General features: G+C 38.7%; 3 protein-coding genes across 3 annotated transcripts; all 3 read left to right on the top strand.

The window, feature by feature from the left end:
* The first annotated feature begins 2,946 nt into the window (after nucleotides 1-2,946).
* On the top strand, nucleotides 2,947-3,982 carry LOC306995896 (C-X-C motif chemokine 11-6-like). Its single transcript, XM_079607864.1, has 4 exons — nucleotides 2,947-3,050; nucleotides 3,160-3,286; nucleotides 3,372-3,461; nucleotides 3,605-3,982. Exons 1-4 carry the CDS (start codon nucleotides 2,999-3,001, stop codon nucleotides 3,696-3,698), a joined length of 363 nt encoding a protein of 120 aa, XP_079463990.1. The 5' UTR covers nucleotides 2,947-2,998; the 3' UTR covers nucleotides 3,699-3,982.
* Nucleotides 3,983-15,243: 11,261 nt separating this feature from the next.
* On the top strand, nucleotides 15,244-16,103 carry LOC306995908 (C-X-C motif chemokine 11-6-like). The gene is made up of 4 exons (XM_079607879.1): nucleotides 15,244-15,341; nucleotides 15,451-15,577; nucleotides 15,663-15,752; nucleotides 15,895-16,103. Exons 1-4 carry the CDS (start codon nucleotides 15,290-15,292, stop codon nucleotides 15,986-15,988), a joined length of 363 nt encoding a protein of 120 aa, XP_079464005.1. The 5' UTR covers nucleotides 15,244-15,289; the 3' UTR covers nucleotides 15,989-16,103.
* Nucleotides 16,104-18,401: 2,298 nt separating this feature from the next.
* LOC306995928 (C-X-C motif chemokine 11-6-like) lies at nucleotides 18,402-19,242 on the top strand. The gene is made up of 4 exons (XM_079607917.1): nucleotides 18,402-18,480; nucleotides 18,590-18,716; nucleotides 18,798-18,887; nucleotides 19,034-19,242. The coding sequence occupies exons 1-4, from the start codon at nucleotides 18,429-18,431 to the stop codon at nucleotides 19,125-19,127; spliced, it is 363 nt and encodes a 120-aa protein (XP_079464043.1). The 5' UTR covers nucleotides 18,402-18,428; the 3' UTR covers nucleotides 19,128-19,242.
* The last annotated feature ends 2,898 nt before the right edge of the window (nucleotides 19,243-22,140 follow it).

Here is a 22,140-nt window from a genome sequence, read left to right as displayed (position 1 = left end):
ACAGGCGCATTTGATAGACATTCTTAGCACCCAATAAACGGCGCCGGCGCATTCGTAAACCACGCCTCAAATACGAGAAAATGAACATGTGGTTCCTAGACCCAAGTCTCAACGAGAATTGGGTCTGGCGTTAGCCAGGCTAACGGGCACGGGCACAGTTCCCAGTTTCACTTTCACAAGCACAGCAGTTTCGATTTCCCATTTCTTTGAAATGCCTTTGCTCAAAGCTTTGGATGCTGGTCTCTTGTCATAAGTGTCATGATTGTTCTTGCTAACAAGGAAAAGTTTGTTTTACTACAATTTTGAAAGCTGATGTGAATTCTTTCAGCCAAACTAATTTAGAGACCAAATGTAATACATTCCTGCACAAGTAAACCACCCTTAATACTGACATTCATCTATAATTATAATGGCATTTGTACAAACAAATGTAAACAAACAATCACATTTGCCACAAATGTGTTAAAAACCATGTGCACAAATTGTTTAAATGTTTAAAATAATAAACACTAACATTTCATGAAATGATCATGAAATAAACAATAAATAAACAATAAAATAAAGTGATGATGAAAATCAGTGACATCACAGCAAACTAGGAAATGAACTAAACTTCTGTTTTCAGAGGAACAGAATCAATCATCAGTTTTCACTTCCTCTGTATCTGAAATAAAGGCCTTCTGAAGCAAAGTGATGCGTTCGTGTAAGAAACATATCCATATTTAAAGCTGCAGTCGGCAAGTCTGGCAGATTGAGTGGGCTTAGCCAAAATGTTGAATGTTTACAACTCTCATGCCTCTCCCCCACTTCCACGAGCACCCACCCATCGAGTTCGTGCTCGTCAGTGCGTGTGCATCAGATTTTCTGTGAATGTGCCCGTCTCTTCAGCATCGAAGCATCATTTTATTTTATTTGGTTGTTTTGGACCTCATAACTCTGGTTGTTAACCGAGGAATTGGAAACTTATTGTTAGATTTTCTCTCCGCCATCATGCTTCGTACAATCCAACATACCTGCGAACTTCAGGCGTGTGCATGTGATATTGTAACGTGCGCGAGAGGGGAGGGGGGATCTGTGGCGTGTGCACGTCAGACAGTCACCATATATATGTGACCCTGGATCACAAAACCAGTCCCAAGTAGCATCATTTGTAGCAATAGCCAATAATACATTGTATGGGTCAAAATTATCAAAATTATTTCTGTCAGGACCACTATCGTCAAATATGATTGACAATTAGCATACAGTTTGGATTGGCGGTATGGTTCTGGCAGGTCACGTTAGTCAAGCTTGCATCAGCTGACTCTCAGCTGATCCAGAACTACCTATAGGAATACGACGCCTATCGCCGTATACATATATAAGCTCCTTCAGTATTATCAGCAGCTATCGTGTTTCCCAGGAGCTGATAACCCTCCTCCCTCCAGTCAGGATTTGGCATTCTTATTCAGCTTTCAGATTATGTATAAATCTCCATTTCAAAAAATTTACCCATGTGACTCTGGTTTTGTGGTCCAGGGTCACATATATATATATATATATATATATATATATATATATATATATATATGATGGGCAATATACAGAGTTTATAGCTAATGCTAGTAGTAGTGAATGACAAGACCATGACAAACTGAGGATGGCTCAGTAGTTATAGCATATATATATATATATATAGCTATAAACTCTGTATGCTGTGCATCAGTTACAGGATTTGTATTGTAACTATGTTTGACTGTATGGTCCCTGTTAAGTAAATAAATAAATAAGACATGAACTTACCTGACTCATTCTTCATTTGTGCCTACTTGCCTTCATCATGCTATCCTCTCTTCCAGTCATCGAGCATCTGAAATACAAAGAGCTCTATTTAGTTAAAGGGACAGTTCACTCAAAACTGAAAATTAGCCCATGATTTACTCGATTAACTAGTTATTTTACTTTATAAAGTTTTAAATATGGATATTTTTCTTAACGCAAAAACGTATCGCTTCAGAAAGCCTTTATTATTATTAACCCCCCATGTGTGGAGTTCGTTTATGATGCATAGATGCACTTTTATGGACTTCAAAACAGAAACAACCATTCACTGCCATTATAAAGCTTGAAAGAGCCAGGACATTTTTTTATATAACTCTGGTTGTATTCGTCTGAAAGAAGAATGTCATATACACCTATGACTTGAGGGTTACTCATGGGCTAATTTTCATTTTTGGGTGAACTATCCCTTTAAGTCTGCCATATTACCTGCCAGCAACTTACTGCGAGGTGGCTAATTCGTACCAATTCATACGACCTCACTCGTACGAATTTGTACGTTTTTTGCTAAATCGTACATATTTTACGATTTGCCAAAATCGTATGAATTCATACGAATGACCTACCCCTGACCCCGCCCCTAAACCCAACCGTCACGTGGGTTTAGACAAATCGTACAAATTCGTATGAATTAGCCACCTTTTAATCACTCGTACAAATTCGTACGAATTGGTCGTGAGATAGCGTTGGATTACCTACATTCCTGTTTTCTGTCCCTCTGTTACATGACAGTTTTGCTTCAAAAAAGTTATATTGCAATAGATTACATTGATAGTTTGGTGTATGTTCTATCTTTCACTGTATTGATACCTTAATTTGTGCACTAAATATACAAGAGATTGTGATGTGCTTAAAAACACCCAATAAAAGCCAATCCCCAAACTTTCAGTGTTTTGGTTTAACGTCTGATATTACTCCCACCAAAACATAATTAACATGAATATTTCAGTCTTATGCAATATTTACGTCCTCATTTATGTAAATTTCAGCTCAGAGTGCCTTAAAGGAGGCATTTCTGAGAAATCACAACTAAAAAGGAGAGGAAGCTGGAGTAGTGGGGAAAAAACGAGAACAAAAACTGAGGGGAAACCCCTGGTCCTAGAGTATTTAAATGAGCTCTGAATGCCTTCGGTCATAATCTCACTGTCCCAGACAAGCACAGTTCGTCGAGAACAAGACAATGAAGACTATTGCAGCTTTTGTTCTTCTTGCCTGCCTGATTGCTGTGAAAGGTGAGTTTGATCTCTGAGATTTATAGATCAAAATCTTTTAGCATATCTTGTATCTTTGATTATGGTGATGTTCTGCAGCTAATAGACAATAATGAAATGTCTTTTCCAGGGCAGGACAGGTCTTCAAAGGGCAGGTGCTTTTGTCCAGACAAAGGTGCAAACATGGTTTTAGTGAAGAACATCGAGAAGGTTGAAATCTTCCCTCCAAGTCCATCTTGTCGCAAACATGAGATTATGTAAGCATAGCCTATATGCATTTATTTATTTTAATGTTCATCAAACTCTCCTAAGATTCAGCTCATCGCTTTTGTCGTTTCACAGTGTCACTCTGAAGAATGGTGCAGGACAGAAGTGCATGAATCCTGAGTCAAAATTCACTAAAAATGTCATAATAAAGGCTTTTAAAAAGAGGTGAGAACATCTGTTTTAAGTTTATTTATCATCTGCATATTCAATACAAAGACATAAACTCATCTGGCAGAGGGAGACACATAGCAATTAACTAAATTAATGAACACAATTATATTAAATTCACTTTTTTTCTGATTTTGCAGGAACCAGCAGTCTGTGCCACACAGTACAACTGTCACTGCGCCACTGAAGAACATCCTGACATCAACACCATCAGCACCAACATCCTTCAAATGACTCCATAGACTTCATATGTATTCATACACTGCCTAAATAAGTTGGGATTCAATTTAGAAAGAAAAAAAGCTTAAAATATTTAGTAATGCCTAAGCTGATTAAATTATTTTTATCTGAGCACTGCGTTGTAAAAAGCCTTAAAGTTTTATTTAATTTTTTCACAAACAAATTTTCATTTTCAAGACCACTGAACATGTGTCATATGTACAGTCTTTTTTTTTTTTATGTATGATTTTATTTTCATTTCCCTCAAAGAAGTGTTAAATAAAACTTTTTAAAATCTATGAATTACATCTTCTGACTTCTTTCAGAGTAGCTTTTGCATTCTGAGATTCTGAATAAAAATGCATATGATGCTTTATGATAAGCAATAGTTCCACAGGAATCACTAAAACATCACAAAATTCAATAAAGCTTTCAAGATTACTATTGAAAACATTGTTTCACAAATACATTTTAGTGCATTTTAAGACTAAATTGACTGGATTTAATGTTCCTGTCTCGGTTATAAGCTGCTGTTTATGACTGATCAGGGCTGCGTTTCCCAAAAGCATCGTTAGCTCGTAGAACAATTGCCACCAATTATTGATCAATTTAGGCTTACGATGCTTTTGGTAAACCCAGCCCTTGCTGGTAGAAAGACTTTTGTCAGTGAAATCTAATGTAGATTTACTAGTCATACAAAAGTTTGACATGAATAAATACATTTAGATAATTCTATATAGGGTTTAAGTTTATGTAGGTATAATTTTATAATAGGGTTTACACGGCCATACACGTAAAGTGATATATATACACATACTGTATATATACATGCATACTGTGTATATATATAAACTAGCTACCATATCTAAACTGCCTCATTTTGTTCTAAGTTGGACATATGCATGTCCAATTTTATCTTCATATATAAAGTATACTTGTGTAGAATGATATATCTCAACAGATTGATTGCTTGTACAATTGCAAAAAAACTAAACTATATTTTCGTCTCGCTCTAATCTGCTAATTGCGACTATAAGTCACGAAGATATTAAGATAGCTATTATAAACATTATCATGATTTTCTGTAAAGCGGATTTAAAACAATGTAAGAAGCATTATAAACATTAATTTGACTTGACAAATCAACTGAAAAAGCCACATTCTCATTTTACTCACAGAATTAAAACCAAATCTACACAAAGCTACTTCCAACAGTGATCAAAGGAAGCTGTAAAGGCTCATCTCATAAACATGGGAACTTCCACTCTGGCTGTTGTTGCTTTTTGCAAATCCTCATTATTAATGGAAGAAAAAAATGTGACCAATTAGTCTCTCTTGAAAATGGCAGAGAGGAGTGGTCACTCATTATCTGCAAACAGATCATCATTAGTTCTTTTATAGCTTATTTCTGACGACGGTTCATATTTCATCATACAGAATGTTTTTTTATGTGTATCATTACAGCGGGCATTGAGAACCCATACCAGCATTATGTCACAGGTCGGTGGGCCAAGCTAGACTGCACCCACCCCTGAACCAGGACCACCTCGAGGAGCATGTCAGAGGGAAGAGTCAGAGAATAAAATTATCAAGTTTTATTTTGAAGTAAAAGCAAATTGGAAATCCTAATCTAAAATCTTCTCCCTGGTTGCCCTCAGGAATCGAGGGTGAACGGTGCAGTGACTGGAGGGACTGGGGGTACGTATACGGCGGGTACCCGGTCTGACGGTCTAGGGGAGTCTTCCTTGGGTAAGGAGTGGTCGGCTCGTCCACTTTCTTCGCAACACCAGAGCAGGGCCTTCAGCAGGTACACGGCAAGCCGGTGAGTAACTAGATAGGGGGACACACTGAATGGCGGTTCCAACACAGCACACGGTTCCCACGCTTGCTCGCAGCGAGGGCGGACACAGCTCCAGAGCAAGGGGGTTCCAATGTGGTAACGGACTCAATGTCGACAGCTGAACGGGGCTTCTTCTGAAACCGACAGGGTGGATATCCCAGACAGAGTGTGCCAGCCTTCGTTCGTGACAGGGGGACAGCCGCTTCTCCCAGCACAGGTGACTATAAGGATGCAGCAGACTCAAAGTCGACAAGCTGCACGGGGCTTCTACTGGGACAGACAGAATAGATGCTTCAGACAAAGCGTACAGTGCACATGCGTTGGAAGGAATGAACACTTCTCACAATACAGATGAGTTGCAGGGATACGGCAGACTCGAAGTCGACGGGCTGGACGGGGCTTCTTCCGACACAGACAGAATGGATATTCCAGACAGAGCGTGTCAACCTTACGTCCGTGACAGAGAGACAGTCACTTTTCCCGGCACAGGTGGGCTACGAAGATACAGCAGACTAGAAGTCGACAGGCTGCACGGGCTTCTACTGAGACAGACAGAATAGATGCTTCGGACAAAGCATACAGTCCACATGCGTTGAGGACACTTCTCACAATACAGATGAGTTGTAGGGATACAGCAGACTCAAAGTCAAACAGGCTGAACGGGGCTTTCTTCTGACGCAGACAGAGTAAGTATTTCAGACAGAGCGTGCCAACCTCACATTCAGGACAGAGGGACAGTTACTTCTCCCAACACAGGTGGGCTACGAGGATACAACAGACTCGAAGTCGACGGGCTGCACGGGGCTTCTACTGGGACAGACAGTGAACGTTGCAACAGGGCATCTCCTCTCCTATTAGCACAAACAGAGGGGTTAATTCAAATCCCAGATGATAATTCTTCAACAGCCAAACAGTTAGAACGGATCAAGGTCACAGAACTCTCACTATTGACAGTAGACCAGCATAACACAGGGAGAGTGCACGGCAAAAGGGAATGCATCTTCCACACACACAGCAATTCCACTTCAAGCATATAATGTGGGGGAAACGTCAATCTTAGGCACTGCAAACTCACTTCACAAAGTGCAATTTAGAACCAGCACTCGCCCTTGGGTCTCTTTGCGAGGGGGCCATGATCATCAATACTGCGGAGGATATTTTGGGATGTTTTTCTTCACATACACAAACGGAGTTCGCATCACCATTTTTAATGGAGGGAGCGATAAGAGATCGGTAAGGAATCAATACAATCCACTCGGTGATCTTTATGATCGTGATCCACACACTCCAAGCCACATCCAATTCAGTGTCAAATACATGCAGTTAGTGATGTGACATTTGAACCGAGGCGTCGGAGCTTGTGTCGAGAAAAAATGGGCGTGCCAGATGAAGCCGCGATTCGAGGCTTGTGTTGTTAACGAGAAAATCACGTGACTCATGACAAACGAGGCCTCGGTTTGTGTGGATACGTCATCGGTTCGTTCTAAGTGTCGCTTCCAGATAAAGGGGGTTCGAAACTCGCGCCACCTTGTGGGTGTTGTCAGGAGTAGTAGAAGCATGTGTAGTGTCAGAGTAAGAGCGTTAGCTCTCATTGTCATTATTGTGTCATATATGTGCTAGGGCTGTATATTATTGAATTATATCAGGTTAGAATAGTTATAGTAAATTGTTATTATTAATTATAGTAGCTATATTATAGGGAGTAGCTATATTATTAATATATTAATTAGATAAGATTATTTGGATTGGATTTTTGGATCTGGACTGGACTGCTTTTTGATTCGGATTGCCCTTTTTTATGTGTTTGCTTGTTGTTACTTTTCCTGGTAATGGAGCCAGCAAGGAAGAGGAAATCCTCCCCTGTCTGGGCTCAACAGAAGCATCAGTATCCTCATTTATTCCCGCTGGCACTGGCATTTTTATGTTCCCCTGAATCCTCTGTTCCTTGTGAAAGGATATTTTCCAAGGCTGAAGAGGTTTTGTCCAAGAAGAGGAATTGTCTAAACCCCAACACACTTGAAAAAAATCTGTTTCTCAATAAAAATCAATGGTAATCCTACCTTCACCCATGCACCCCAAACTGCAAACTCCTCTATATCCACAGTCCCATAAGCACAACACTGCACTAAAACTGTAACCATTCACGGCACAAAACCTCCCAGAAACAATTCTTAACTTTTCCCACCCCAGACTATTCTGTTGCAGTTTACTTTATTACACTCCCTCCAACATAAGCACTGCACTCGTTTCACTTTTGTTGTTCATACTGGCACTATCCAAACAATTTATGAATAATTAATGAATTGTGTGTGTGACAGTTGTTTTTGCACAAGTAAATTCAGTCAAAGAAAGATACATATTGTATTTTATACCCAGGCAATGGACAAATGTCTGCTCATGTACTTTTATTATTGCAAATGAAAGGTTACAGATATTACAGTGAGAAGAAAATACATAAATAAATGAAATGGGGGATCGGGATACGGACATCTGCTCAGGTCATTGGTTCAGAATTACTTAATTTGTCTGCTATATCATTGCACAGTAGCTAGGTGTCACTACTGAGCAATAATGAATGAAGCTTCGAGTAATGAACCTTTGGGTGAAGCAATGGGCTGCGAGGTCTCAGTGGTTCAGGAAGCCTCATTTTGCCATCACTACATGCAGTTACGAGACTCAGTTCTCAGTTACTTAGCTCCTCTCCAATGCAAACGGGGTATTTCACTCTCCCTCTGTTGTCCTCAAGTCCCTCATTTAGCCCACACTCTCCTCTTCATTCACCAGCCCTCCAATAACTGCAACCGCCCCATAAAACGACTTCTCACAGGGGAGAAAGAACCGACCTCTTACTGCCTTTCTCTCTTGCTTTTTATCCTCTCAAATGCTGACGGGGCTTCTTCCAAACTCTCCGAGTAAATTCCCCACACCTGTTGGCAATATGTAATTTGGGGTTGTCATGGCAACAGACGCATCCACAGACCTGGGGACGGAGTTTCACTCACAAGTGTCCCACCGGAAACACTGCTTCAGCGGGAATAAGTTCCATACGCTTTTTTGTCACATCGTGACAATTACTATACAATATATTTATATATTTCTAGATATTACTAAAATAAAATGATACAAGTACCAGTCTTACACCTGTTGTTTCCCCCATTGATGTAATTTGTACATGTTTAGCCTTTCCATATTTCAAAAATCACTGTTTTCATCAATACAGAGACTTTTCTAATAGAACATGCCATGTAAAGTAAAGGAGTAATGAGACTGTGACCGACCTCTATTGAAAAAGAAGTGGTGGGTCTGTGTGGTTTGTGGTTTACCTCACATCCGACTATTGGCATGAGGCCACAAGCAAATACTCAAAACAACAGCACTGTTCAATAAACAATGAGTTATTATTGAGTGACGTACATTTTTTAAACAATATTGTCAGTTCCTTTTACCCAGTATTCCTCAGCAAACAAAAATAGTTCAAAAAGAAGCCACACGGAATTAAATGTGACACGTCTCACGGTCTCAGAGCGCCATTTTGCTAGTGAATGAGTTGAACAGTTGTTGAATAATTGACAGACAAATCAAATAAAATTATCCTAGTCTAAGAGACACCAGATTTGCATTATAATTCTATGAATCATAAAAATGCCTATATTTTTTAATGGACTAAAGGGGTGTCAGAATAACCCAAATTCAGACTGAATGATTCTGCTCAATGAAGAATAATGAAGTTGTTTGTGTACAGTTTATAAAAGATGAATATCTGTCTGCCATCGGAGATTTTTGTATGGAGAAATAAATTAGGGTCATGAGCTTTCGATAGTATTACATCACATCATGAAATGGCTGTGATGTCATGTGAGTGACAGGTTGATCTGTTGATCCGCAGTAAACACGTCTTAAGAGAAGAGATGTCACTGCAGGAGGGAGAGAATTTATTTTGATTAAAGATTACGAGTTTATGAATTTTAAAAGTAAATTACGATACGCACGAATATATCATAAATAAAACACAAACTTTGGTTGACAGTTCATTGATTGTGTGAGAGTCTTGTCAAATTCTGATTGTTTTCTGAACAGACAATACTATCCACAATTCCAACAGTAAAAGACAGGAATATTGTTAATCTATTGAGTCTGAGGAGAACTAACTCCATAACAACACAAAATATGGACCACATCTGTGTACTTAAAATCTTGGTTTAGTTAATAGAAACTGCATACAGTTCATTGAATGTATTTATGGTGCAAACACTAACTCGTATAATTCAAAATAATTATCTATAATAAAAAGTACCTGTATATTATACTGTTCCTGCATAATCACTCTATTTTCACAAAGATAAGTAGCAGTTGAATGGCATTTCTAGATTTCACAACAAGACTTTCAGTTTCTCCTTCAGTTTCTCCTTAATTTTCATCAGCATGATTGTGACATTTATCAGCACAATGTCTATATAAAGAAAAAGGTAGTGAAAACACTTGATGATGTTCCAGTGAAATGAGAAAGTTTGTGTAATGCCCTTCTTTAATGTCTCAAACTATTTGGTATTTACATGTGAACTCTGATTAATCATTTAATTTCATTATTAGAACATTTTCATTATTCAAATATTTATAAATCTGAAAACAAAAGTTATTTGCTGTATGTTTAAACTGTATATGGCATAAGCCAGACATTTTTAAACTTAAAGGGTTAGTTCACCCAAAATTGAAAATAATGTCATTAATGACTCACCCTCATGTCGTTCTAAGCCCGTAAGACCGTTCATCTTCGGAACACAGTTTAAGATATTTTAGATTTAGTCCGAGAGCTTTCTGTCCGTCCATTGAAGCTGTATATACAGTATACTGTCCATGTCCATAAAGGTAATACAAACATCATCAAAGTAGTCCATGTGACATCAGTGGGTTAGTTAGAAGTTTTTGAAGCATCGGAAATACTTTTTGGTCCAAAAATAACACAAAATAAGACTTTATTCATGCAGCATTGTATTCTCTTCCGGGTCTGTTGTCAATCCGCGTTGACGACTCCACAGTGACGCTACTGACGTAAGACGCTGATGACGTGTTATCTGGTGCGCCCGAGCTTCATTTACAGTCTGAGGGAGACGCATGAAGCTATTACGTCGCCGTGGTTGTTTTTGCCGATTAGGGCATCCGCGACATGCACACTTAGGCTATGTTCACACTTAGCGTCTTTTTTCAAACTGCCAGCGTCTGTTCTACATTAGAACCCTATGGAGTAAACCGTTTTTTCAAAAAAGTCCTGAGCGCTTTTTTAAACGCCACCGCCGGCGTCTTTTTCTGCAGCTCAGAGCGTCTTTTAAAGTTGAAAAAAGTTTAACTTTTCTGAAAAGAACGCCCTACGTCAAGCGCCTTTTTGACAGCTGACCAATGACAAGCGAGTAGCGAGACCTGTCGTTTCCATAACAACAAGAAAAATGGACACGGTGCCGGTAGAAAAACTAATCGTCCTTGTTTCGGAGCACAAGGAGCTGTTTGATATGAGTACACAACTCTATCATAACATACATCACAAAGAGGCTGTGTGGGCACACTACTGTTGCAGCTGTTGTTATAGCAACAAAAGACGCGCTCGGCTGCTATTTGTAACCGAACGCGCAGCTTTTTTCTTTTTTTGCTAAAAAAACGCCGTTGTTAACTTTTTTTTGTCAAAAAAGACGCTAAGTGTGAACGTAGCCTTACACACCATTAATAAAATGATAGCCACACAAACAATGTAGAATAGCTTGAATATAGCGTGCGTCTCCCTCAGACTGTAAATGAAGCTCGGGCGCACCAGATAACACGTCATCAGCGTCTTACGTCAGCAGCGTCACTGTGGAGTCGTCAACACGGATTGACAACAGACCCAGAAGAGAATACAATGCTGCATGAATAAAGTCTTATTTTGTGTTATTTTTGGACCAAAAAGTATTTTCAATGCTTCAAAAAATTCTAACTAACCCACTGATGTCACATGGACTACTTTGATGATGTTTATATTACCTTTATGGACACGGACAGTATACCGTACATACATTTTCAATGAAGGGACAGAAAGCTCTCGGACTAAATCTAAAATATCTTACACTGTGTTCCGAAGATGAACGGAGGTCTTACGGGCTTAGAACGACATGAGGGTGAGTCATTAATGACATTATTTTCAATTTTGGGTGAACTAACCCTTTAAATGCTGAAGGTTTGGTTTATGTAAAGTTATCCTGAAACATATCTGGCTCACCAAGTGTCACGAATTGTCCAGCTTGACTTGACTTGATTCCACTAATCACGCTCACACCTGAGAACTATCTCACACTCTTTATAAGCCTTGGACTTTCTCTCCCTGGTGCCGAGTATTGTATTGCGTTTAGCACTCCCCTAGTGTTAGCTTCTCTACAGAGCCCAACCAGTGATCTCAGTCTTGCCTTGTCCTTTGTGTTTTCTGATTCTTGCCCGTGTTTCCTGGATTCTCCCTCAGCCTCGCCCTTTGGATTCGGTTTGCACCTTGTTTGGATAATTGCTGTTTACCTGGATTATCTCTCTTTGCCTTGCCCCTGTTGGATATTGTTCGCTGATCGTCTACCTACGCTTTTGCCCTAAGGATTACTCTGTGTCATGCCTCTGCCATACCTGTTTGCTGTTGATTGACCTTGCCTGTATGGCTACCACATTTTGGAATAAAGCCTTGCATATGGATCCGCACGTCTCTCGTCTTGTTCGCCCCGTTACACCAGTGGTGTAGTCTACGTGATACGCAGGTATACGCCGTATACCCACTAGGAAATGGCAAGTATTTCCGTATACCCACTAAAAAAAGCGTGAGGATACGTAACAACTTCGTTTTGTGACAGAACTTTTACACTTTCATTCATAAATTCACCGCGTCTGTGTTTGCAATGGACACAGATCAAATCGCGTGAATATTAAAAACTCAAAGAGACTGCAGTTGTTCAACGCGTCTCTGGGAATGAGCGCTCAATGTGTGCTCTACTACACACACACACTGAAGCAAGCGCGTGCTTGTGTCAGCGCTTCACTGTAGCTATGAGGACATGATGTAGGCTACACATGACACATGAACTTCATCACAGAGCTGCTATGAGAGTCACTTCATGAGAATTTCACCATTTCATTTGATAAAACTATCGTCATTCATTCGTATCATACACACACAGAAACTGTAATGTCTTTACGACAACCTGTCAAAATAAAAGTTCGGTATAAACTTAAAGAAATTATGAAAGAAATTGCACAGTAAAATGTACTGTAAAATAATAATAATGATGAAATCTATTAGAACTTATTTTAAAAATGAATATCACACAAGTTTTCATACATCTTTTAATTTAAACAGTAAACTTGCCAAAACAATAACACAATTTTCTTTCAAAAGCACCATTTCTAAAAGTACATTTGTATTTGTGCCTATAATGTTTTATTTGTATTTTTTTATTGTCAGCTGATAAAACCTGTGCTTCAGGGATCATATTCATATAACATCTAAGGCTAAATGTAGAAAATCAGTCCAGTCTCCTCAGCTGTAAATGTCATTGGCTGTTAAAGTCTTGTGTTGCTTATAATAAATTGACATGTTGATAACACTTAGTCTCATAATGCGCTGGAGGTATGGTGTAGGCTAAAGCTGCTGTTTAAACGTGTTCGGCTTTTCTGCTTACAGAAACATGTTCTCTAATCTGTTTAGAAGATTTAATAATTAAATCTATTTAATAATAATTTAAGATAAAAATATATTAAAGTTTTATTACATTTTGTTTATTTCATATGATTATGATGACCAACACTGTTTTACTTTGGCACTTTGGCTAAGAAAAGTTGGCTTAAAAGATTGTGAACCAAAGTTTTTTTTTTATAAAAAATATTTTTATTTTAAGTTATATTGTTGTAAACCAATCATGGGGTTGGTGTAAAGCTGCTGTTTTATTTAAAAATGTGTTCTGCTTTTGTGTTTATAGAAATGTTCTAATTTTGGAATAAAATATTAAGTGACATTTTTGTCACTTGTAATGAAGCTTGCTTATTAGTGAAATTATTAATATCATGGAATGGTAATTATTGACTTTAGCCTGGAGTTATGGCTCTCAATATCGCAATATATATCGTTGGGGAAAAAAATTTAATTGTAATTTTTTGCACAAACAATGTATTTTTTTTCCAATATCGTGCAGCCCTAATTTGCATGATGTAGGCCTAAGCGCGGTTGATTCAGAACCGTGGACAGAGCTGTTTGCCCTAACACTGACAACACTGACTGACGCTTGCGTTTTGAAGTAAACGGTTTACTAAGTAAACAATAGGTTTACTGTAAACCTATTGTTTTAAATGCCCGAACATGCACTAAAAGCGTTAAAGTCAGTCAGGGTCAGGGATGATCGGAAAATAGGGCTCCCCCGAAAGCCACTTTGTAATTCGAACCCTGTGAATAACCCAGGAGTGCTTATAGAATAAATGTAGAATAACCTATACTGGACACTTTTATCAAACAATGTGTTGCACCTGCATGTCATCAGTGATGTTATCTGGGGTCATCATCGGGTGTTTCGGATCTTTCTACAGTCAGACACTCTCACCGAAGTGACCCAGCTGCTAAAAATCCCAGGATGTCCTTCGAAAAAGAGTAGGGGTTTAACCTTGGCATCCTGGCCAAATTTGCCCCTTGGCCTCTGTCCATCATGGCCTCCTCATCATCCCCATATACTGATTGGCTTCATCACTCTCTCTCCTCTCCACCAGTAAGCTGGTGTGTGGTGGGCGTTCTAGCGCAATATCCAGGTGCTAAATAAATGTAACAAATTATTATTATCTTCAACTTTTCACCATCATGTCTGCCAAATATTGTTTACACTGGGGACTTTTCTGAAAGAGGTTGTGAAAATGTTTGACCATCTTCCACAGAAAAGCATATTGTCCCACATCCTACTTTGTGGTTACTTAATGCCCTTGTAAAATATATCCAACACCCACAAGCACACCAGCAAAACCACTGGGTGTTAACCACACTTTGTGATTAATTTATTTATTTCACAGTCCAAAATGTACTGTTAGAGTCTCATCACTACGAGGGTAAATATTTGCACATTTTAAAAAGCTTAGGAGTATTAAACACCATCACCAGAGTTCAGTCAGATTTAATCCGTAGAAAATGTTGGTTGCGTCTTGCCTATACCACTGTGTGTTTTGCCTTTATTCTTTCAAACAATGGGTCATTAGTCTGCTCCATTATAGTATTTGCTTCATTAAAAGTTACTGTATTGCAAAAGATTGTGTTGGTAATAGGTTTATTGTGCATTTTCTATCTTTCTCTGTATACCTTAATTTGTGCACACATAAGAGATTGTGATGTGTTTAAAAACAAAATTAAAAGCCATCAAAATCAGTCAATTACCATGTTTGACATGCCCTAACTTTCAGTGTTTTGGCCTAATTATAGACAGTACTCCCACTATTACATAATTAACATCAAAATGAATTAAAATCAGTATGTCAGTCTAATAAATCTATATTTACTTCCTCATTCATGGAAAGCTCAGAGTGCCCTAAATCAAAGCTTCTCTTTTTTTCAAGATGGTTTAGGAGTTGCTTCTGAGAAATCATAATAAAAAGAGAAAAGGGAGAGGAAGCTGGATAAAAACGAGAACAAAAACTGAGGGGAAACCCCTGGTCCTAGAGTATTTAAATGAGCTCTGAATGCCTTCGGTCATAATCTCACTGACCCAGACAAGCACAGTTCGTCGAGAACAAGACAATGAAGACTATTGCAGCTTTTGTTCTTCTTGCCTGCCTGATTGCTGTGAAAGGTGAGTTTGATCTCTGAGATTTATAGATCAAAATCTTTTAGCATATCTTGTATCTTTGATTATGGTGATGTTCTGCAGCTAATAGACAATAATGAAATGTCTTTTCCAGGGCAGGACAGGTCTTCAAAGGGCAGGTGCTTTTGTGCAGACAAAGGTGCAAACATGGTTTTAGTGAAGAACATCGAGAAGGTTGAAATCTTCCCTCCAAGTCCATCTTGTCGCAAACATGAGATTATGTAAGCATAGCCTATATGCATTTATTTATTTTAATGTTCATCAAACTCTCCTAAGATTCAGCTCATCGCTTTTGTCGTTTCACAGTGTCACTCTGAAGAATGGTGCAGGACAGAAGTGCATGAATCCTGAGTCAAAATTCACTAAAAATGTCATAATAAAGGCTTTTGAAAAGAGGTGAGAATATCTGCTTTAAGTTTATTTATCATCTGCATATTCAATACAAAGACATAAACTCATCTGGCAGAGGGAGACACATAGCAATTAACTAAATTAATGAACACAATTATATTAAATTCACTTTTTTCTGATTTTGCAGGAACCAGCAGTCTGTGCCACACAGTACAACTGTCACTGCGCCACTGAAGAACATCCTGACATCAACACCATCAGCACCAACATCCTTCAAATGACTCCATAGACTTAGTTGGAGTTTTCACAAACATATTTTCATAAGACCACTGAACAATGTGTCATATGTACAGTATTTTTATAATTTAATTTGTTAAATAAAGCTTTTTATCTGAATTACATCTTCTGACTTCTTTTTAGAGTAGTTCTTGCATTCTGAGGTTCTGAATAAAAACGCATATGCTACATTTATGATAAGCAATAGTTCTACAGGAATCACTAAAACATCACAAAACTCAATAAAGCTTTCAAGATTGTTACTATTGAAAACATTGTTTCACAAATATATTTTAAGTTAATAGTTTAGACTAAATTGACAGGACTTAATAATGTTCCTGTCTCAGTTATAAGCTGCTGACTAACCTGGCTGGTAGAAAGATTTTTACATTTATATGACTTACAAATGAGAACAATAGAAGCAATCAAATCAGCAAGATAGTAACAGTAAGTGCTGTGGTAAGTCCCTGTTAGTCTAGCAAAGTGCACATTTTTAAATAGAGAAATAGAATAGAATAGAATAGAATAAAAAAGAATAGAATAGAATAGAATAGAATAGAATAGAATAGAATAGAATAGAATGGAATAGAATGGAATAGAAAGTGTTGATGGCTCAAGTGTTGACGAAAAAGATGCGTCTTCAGCAGTTTCTTGAAAATGAGATAGGCATGTCATTCTATCAGCTTGGAACAGTCCAGGTAAAGGTCCGTGAAAGTGATTTTGTGCCTTTTTGGGATAGCACCACAAGACGCCGTTCACTAGCAGAACGCAAGCTTCTGGAGGGCACATAAGTCTGAAGTAGTGAGTTAGGTAAAGGGATGCAGAGCCACTGGTTGTTCTGTAATAATAATAATAATAATTTGTTACATTTAAATAGCGTTTTTTTGTGGGACCACAAAGCACTTCACATATGGAACAGGGGAATCTCCTCAACCACCACCAATGTGCAGCATCCACCTGGATGATGCGACGGCAGCCATATTGCGCCAGAACGCCCACCACACACCAGCTTACTGGTGGAGAGGAGACAGAATGATGAAGCCAATCAGTATATGGGGATGATTAGGAGCCTAGTCTTTTTCGAAGGACATCCTGGGATTTTTAATGACCACGGAGAGTCAAGACCTCGGTTCAACGTCTCATCCGAAGGACGGCGCTCTTTGACAGTATAGTGTCCCCGTCACTATACTGGGGCGTTAGGACCCACACAGACCACAGGGTGAGTGCCTCCTGCTGGCCTCACTAACACCTCAGTCAGACACTCTCACCGAAGTGACCCGGCTGCTAAAAATCCCAGGATGTCCTTCGAAAAAGAGTAGGGGTTTAACCTTGGCATCCTGGCCAAATTTGCCCCTTGGCCTCTGTCCATCATGGCCTCCTCATCATCCCCATATACTGATTGGCTTCATCACTCTCTCTCCTCTCCACCAGTAAGCTGGTGTGTGGTGGGCGTTCTGGCGCAATATCCAGGTGCTAAATAAATGTAACAAATTATTATTATCTTCAACTTTTCACCATCATGTCTGCCAAATATTGTTTACACTGGGGACTTTTCTGAAAGAGGTTGTGAAAATGTTTGACCATCTTCCACAGAAAAGCATATTGTCCCACATCCTACTTTGTGGTTACTTAATGCCCTTGTAAAATATATCCAACACCCACAAGCACACCAGCAAAACCACTGGGTGTTAACCACACTTTGTGATTAATTTATTTATTTCACAGTCCAAAATGTACTGTTAGAGTCTCATCACTACGAGGGTAAATATTTGCACATTTTAAAAAGCTTAGGAGTATTAAACACCAGATCACCAGAGTTCAGTCAGATTTAATCCATAGAAAATGTTGGTTGCGTCTTGCCTATACCACTGTGTGTTTTGCCTTTATTCTTTCAAACAATGGGTCATTAGTCTGCTCCATTATAGTATTTGCTTCATTAAAAGTTACTGTATTGCAAAAGATTGTGTTGGTAATAGGTTTATTGTGCATTTTCTATCTTTCTCTGTATACCTTAATTTGTGCACACATAAGAGATTGTGATGTGTTTAAAAACAACATTAAAAGCCATCAAAATCAGTCAATTACCATGTTTGACATGCCCTAACTTTCAGTGTTTTGGCCTAATTATAGACAGTACTCCCACTATTACATAATTAACATCAAAATGAATTAAAATCAGTATGTCAGTCTAATAAATCTATATTTACTTCCTCATTCATGGAAAGCTCAGAGTGCCCTAAATCAAAGCTTCTCTTTTTTTCAAGATGGTTTAGGAGGTGCTTCTGAGAAATCACAATAAAAAGAGAAAAGGGAGAGGAAGCTGGATAAAAACGAGAACAAAAACTGAGGGGAAACCCCTGGTCCTAGAGTATTTAAATGAGCTCTGAATGCCTTCGGTCATAATCTCACTGACCCAGACAAGCACAGTTCATCGAGAAAAAGACAATGAAGACTATTGCAGCTTTTGTTCTTCTTGCCTGCCTGATTGCTGTGAAAGGTGAGTTTGATCTCTGAGATTTATAGATCAAAATCTTTTAGCATATCTTGTATCTTTGATTATGGTGATGTTCTGCAGCTAATAGACAATAATGAAATGTCTTTTCCAGGGCAGGACAGGTCTTCAAAGGGCAGGTGCTTTTGTGCAGACAAAGGTGCAAACATGGTTTTAGTGAAGAACATCAAGAAGGTTGAAATCTTCCCTCCAAGTCCATCTTGTCGCAAACATGAGATTATGTAAGCATAGCCTATATGCATTTATTTATTTTAATATCAAACTCTCCTAAGATTCAGCTCATCGCTTTTGTCGTTTCACAGTGTCACTCTGAAGATTGGTGCAGGACAGAAGTGCATGAATCCTGAGTCAAAATTCACTAAAAATGTCATAATAAAGGCTTTTGAAAAGAGGTGAGAATATCTGCTTTAAGTTTATTTACTTATCATCTGCATATTCAATACAAAGACATAAACTCATCTGGCAGAGGGAGACACATAGCAATTAACTAAATTAATGAACACAATTATATTAAATTCACTTTTTTCTGATTTTGCAGGAACCAGCAGTCTGTGCCACACAGTACAACTGTCACTGCGCCACTGAAGAACATCCTGACATCAACACCATCAGCACCAACATCCTTCAAATGACTCCATAGACTTAGTTGGAGTTTTCACAAACATATTTTCATAAGACCACTGAACAATGTGTCATATGTACAGTATTTTTATAATTTAATTTGTTAAATAAAGCTTTTTATCTGAATTACATCTTCTGACTTCTTTTTAGAGTAGTTCTTGCATTCTGAGGTTCTGAATAACGCATATGCTACATTTATGATAAGCAATAGTTCTACAGGAATCACTAAAACATCACAAAACTCAATAAAGCTTTCAAGATTGTTACTATTGAAAACATTGTTTCACAAATATATTTTAAGTTAATAGTTTAGACTAAATTGACAGGACTTAATAATGTTCCTGTCTCAGTTATAAGCTGCTGACTAACCTGGCTGGTAGAAAGATTTTTACATTTATATGACTTACAAATGAGAACAATAGAAGCAATCAAATCAGCAAGATAGTAACAGTAAGTGCTGTGGTAAGTCCCTGTTAGTCTAGCAAAGTGCACATTTTTAAATAGAGAAATATAATAGAATATAATAAAAAAAGAATAGAATAGAATAGAATAGAATAGAATAGAATGGAATAGAATGGAATGGCTCAAGTGTTGACGAAAAAGATGCGTCTTCAGCAGTTTCTTGAAAATGAGATAGGCAGGTCATTCTATCAGCTTGGAACAGTCCAGGTAAAGTTTTTTTTTTTTTTTGTGCCTTTTTGGGATAGCACCACAAGACGCCGTTCACTAGCAGAACGCAAGCTTCTGGAGGGCACATAAGTCTGAAGTAGTGAGTTAGGTAAAGGGATGCAGAGCCACTGGTTGTTCTGTAATAATAATAATAATAATTTGTTACATTTAAATAGCGTTTTTTTGTGGGACCACAAAGCACTTCACATATGGAACAGGGGAATCTCCTCAACCACCACCAATGTGCAGCATCCACCTGGATGATGCGACGGCAGCCATATTGCGCCAGAACGCCCACCACACACCAGCTTACTGGTGGAGAGGAGACAGAATGATGAAGCCAATCAGTATATGGGGATGATTAGGAGCCTACTCTTTTTCGAAGGACATCCTGGGATTTTTAATGACCACGGAGAGTCAAGACCTCGGTTCAACGTCTCATCCGAAGAACGGTGCTCTTTGACAGTATAGTGTCCCCGTCACTATACTGGGGCGTTAGGACCCACACAGACCACAGGGTGAGTGCCTCCTGCTGGCCTCACTAACACCTCTTTCAGCAGCAACCTGGTTTTCTCAGGTACTAACCAGGCTCAGCCCTGCTTAGCTTCAGTGGGCAACCAGTCTTGGGCTACAGGGTGATATGGCTGCTGATATCACCTTCTGTGGGCAAACATCAGTGCCTTGAATTTGATGCAAGCGGCAATTGGCAACCAGGGCAAACTGATGAAGAGGTGTGACATGCGCGCTCTTCGGCTGGTTAAATAACCACTCTTTCTGCAGCATTCTGGATCAGTTGCAGAGGTTTGACAGTGCATGCTGGAAGGCCTGCCAAGAGAGCATTACAGTAGTCCAGTCTGAATAGAACAAGACAAGGACAAGGAGTTGTGTAGCATGATCCAATTGGAAGGGCCTGATCCTCCTAATGTTGTATAAGGCAAATCTGCCAATCGATCTGATCATCAATCATAAATCCAAGGTTCCTGGCTGTCCTGGAAGGAGTTATGGTTAACGAACCTAGCTGAATGGAGAAGTTGTGATGACGTGTTGGGTTGGCCGAGACCAGTAACAGTTATGTCTTTGCAAGGTTGAGTTGAAGGTGATGGTCTTTCAACCGGTCAGAAAATGTCTGTCATGCAGACTGAGATGTGAGCTATCGTTGCATCATCTGAATGGAATTAGAGTTAGAGTTGTGAGTCATGAACACAGCAGTGGTAGGAAAAGCCATATTTCTAAATAACAGTGATGACAACGAAGTGGTCCACAGAGTTTACAGAGGATCTGGTGGTTTACAGAGGATCTGGTGGTTAACTGTGTCTAGAGCAGGAGGTTGTTCTGTGTGAGAAAGGTAGAGACTTAGTTGAACACGACTCGCTCAAGTGTGACTCGCTCAAGTGTCTTAGCAATTAATGGAAGAAGAGATACCGGTCTGTAGTTTTCTAAAAGTGCTGGATTAAGAGTGGGTTTTACTCAAGCTGTGGGGTTATCCGAGCCTGCTTGAATGCTGTGGGGAAGGTGCTGTTGATGTGTTGTGAATGTGAGTGAGTGGAGGTACAACTGAAGAAGAAATGGCTTGAAGGAGATGAGTGGGTATAGGATGAATCGGGCAGAAAGCACAACCTGTTTATTTTCTTTATTTTACAAAAGCACAATATTTATTTCGATTGTAAGTGGACACATAAAAAGTAGACATTTAACAGTTTATTTTTCATATTTCTGTATGACCAAAAATGACAGAGTATTAAGTCTATTTTGACCCAGGCTCATTATGCAGGTCATTGTCTTCTCAGGTGTGAACCTGATTATTCACGCCCCCACACATATTGCCTTTCCAAACAAAAAAGTGTTTAAGTGTTCAAAATTGAAATCAATGTATTGTTTTATGTGATTGATTAGGGTGATTTTCAGATCATTTTGAAGAAAAAACTCTAGGTGATAACCTCCATTAGTCAAAAGTATTGTGGACACATATTTAGTATGTGTTTTGTGGCCGGTTTTCAGAAACTTTTATTTTTTTTGTTTTTTCAATAACCATGCATAAACATTATTCTCTCAAAAATACAAACATGTACATACATGTTGCTCACGTATTATGGTAGCCCTGTTTGTGCTGAATAGAGTGTAATGACACCTTTGCCATTACTATGTTTATAAGCAACCGAAAAAAAACATAATAATAATAATAATTTGTTACATTTATATAGCGCTTTTTTCTGAGACCTCAAAGCGGTTTACATAGAAGGAGGGGAATCTCCTCAACCACCACCAATGTGCAGAGTGGTGTGTGGTGAGTGGTGTGTGGTGCACACCAATGTGCACCACATATGTCAGGGCATGTAAAAACATCTCAAGGACCCT

Source organism: Phoxinus phoxinus, assembly GCF_949152265.1.
Source record: "Phoxinus phoxinus genome assembly, chromosome: 3".
NCBI classification, from domain to species: domain Eukaryota; kingdom Metazoa; phylum Chordata; class Actinopteri; order Cypriniformes; family Leuciscidae; genus Phoxinus; species Phoxinus phoxinus.
Note: the sequence above shows the minus strand (reverse complement) of the source record. Positions and strands in the feature narration are given on the sequence as shown.